This window comes from Sphaeroforma arctica, assembly GCF_001186125.1.
Source record: "Sphaeroforma arctica JP610 unplaced genomic scaffold supercont1.10079, whole genome shotgun sequence".
NCBI classification, from domain to species: Eukaryota; class Ichthyosporea; order Ichthyophonida; genus Sphaeroforma; species Sphaeroforma arctica.
Genome location: NW_014030479.1, coordinates 1 through 988, shown reverse-complemented (window position 1 = coordinate 988; position 988 = coordinate 1). Strand labels below are relative to the sequence as shown.

The 988-nt window shown below is 36.2% G+C and overlaps 1 protein-coding gene across 1 annotated transcript; it reads right to left on the bottom strand.

The window, feature by feature from the left end:
• Nucleotides 1–250: 250 nt before the first annotated feature.
• Nucleotides 251–414, bottom strand: SARC_17217 (hypothetical protein; the record flags this gene model as incomplete). Its single annotated transcript, XM_014288688.1, has 1 exon — nucleotides 251–414. A coding segment is annotated over one exon (164 nt), but the record flags the coding sequence as incomplete, so codon positions are not given.
• Between the last annotated feature and the right edge of the window lie 574 nt (nucleotides 415–988).

The window sequence follows — 988 nt, the reverse complement described above, 5'->3', positions numbered from 1 at the left end:
GCTTGGCACACCGCCTTACTGAAATGACATACAATTTAGTTCAACATGCACTCTAAATTTAAAGGAAGTAATCTGGACACTATACGAATTACTAACACGGCATAAATCCACTTCACAAGCATGTAGCCATATGGCGTTATCACTCTCAATACTATCAAACGATACTCTATATCTAAACACATACCATACCAAGATGTATAACGTCTCCTACTCAATTCATTAACAACAATACAATCAGCACAATACATACCTTGCAGTATCAATCATAGGATATCCACACTCGACCAGTGCCTGCTTCACAGCCTCTGCACTGAAGCCCCCCCGGTGACTCGTGCCCAATCCAAACAGGGGCATTTCTACGCCATTTGTCAGTTTTTTGACAGACTTGATAGTCAGTTTACCGGTGCAAGTCATGGTACAGTATACAGTATAAGGTTTATGTATATATATATTTATATACAAGTATATTGAACTTGTTTCGCACTGTGTGTATATATCCAGAGTGTATTTAGTGACAGAATAACTACTAAATGCCCATCATCTTGTTTCTGACGGGCTTTTGTGTTTGTTTACGCTCATAGGGTTAGAATCATGGGTCTTGGACTCTTGGGTCTCTTGACTCTTTGATATTAGTATATATATATATATATATATATTATAGTAAAAAAACAAAAACAGAAACAAAATGGATATTTGTATAATTCAGAAGGTTCTATGTCCTATGAGAAGCATACATGGCCAACTTGTAGTTAGTCCGTTTAGCCATGTCCAGCCATATTTTCTTTCTTCTCTACTATCTCTACTAGAGGGTCATGAAGCATAATAGCCTTCTAAATCATACCCTTCTAAATACCGAAGGCTATGGTGTGTATTTATGTAACGAAGAGTATGTATTGCTCATAAATTTGCCGCTAATTTGCCGCTAGAATATACGAGCTTCTATTTGGGTATTAGAAGCCAATATTAAAGTATATAAATATATAGATAT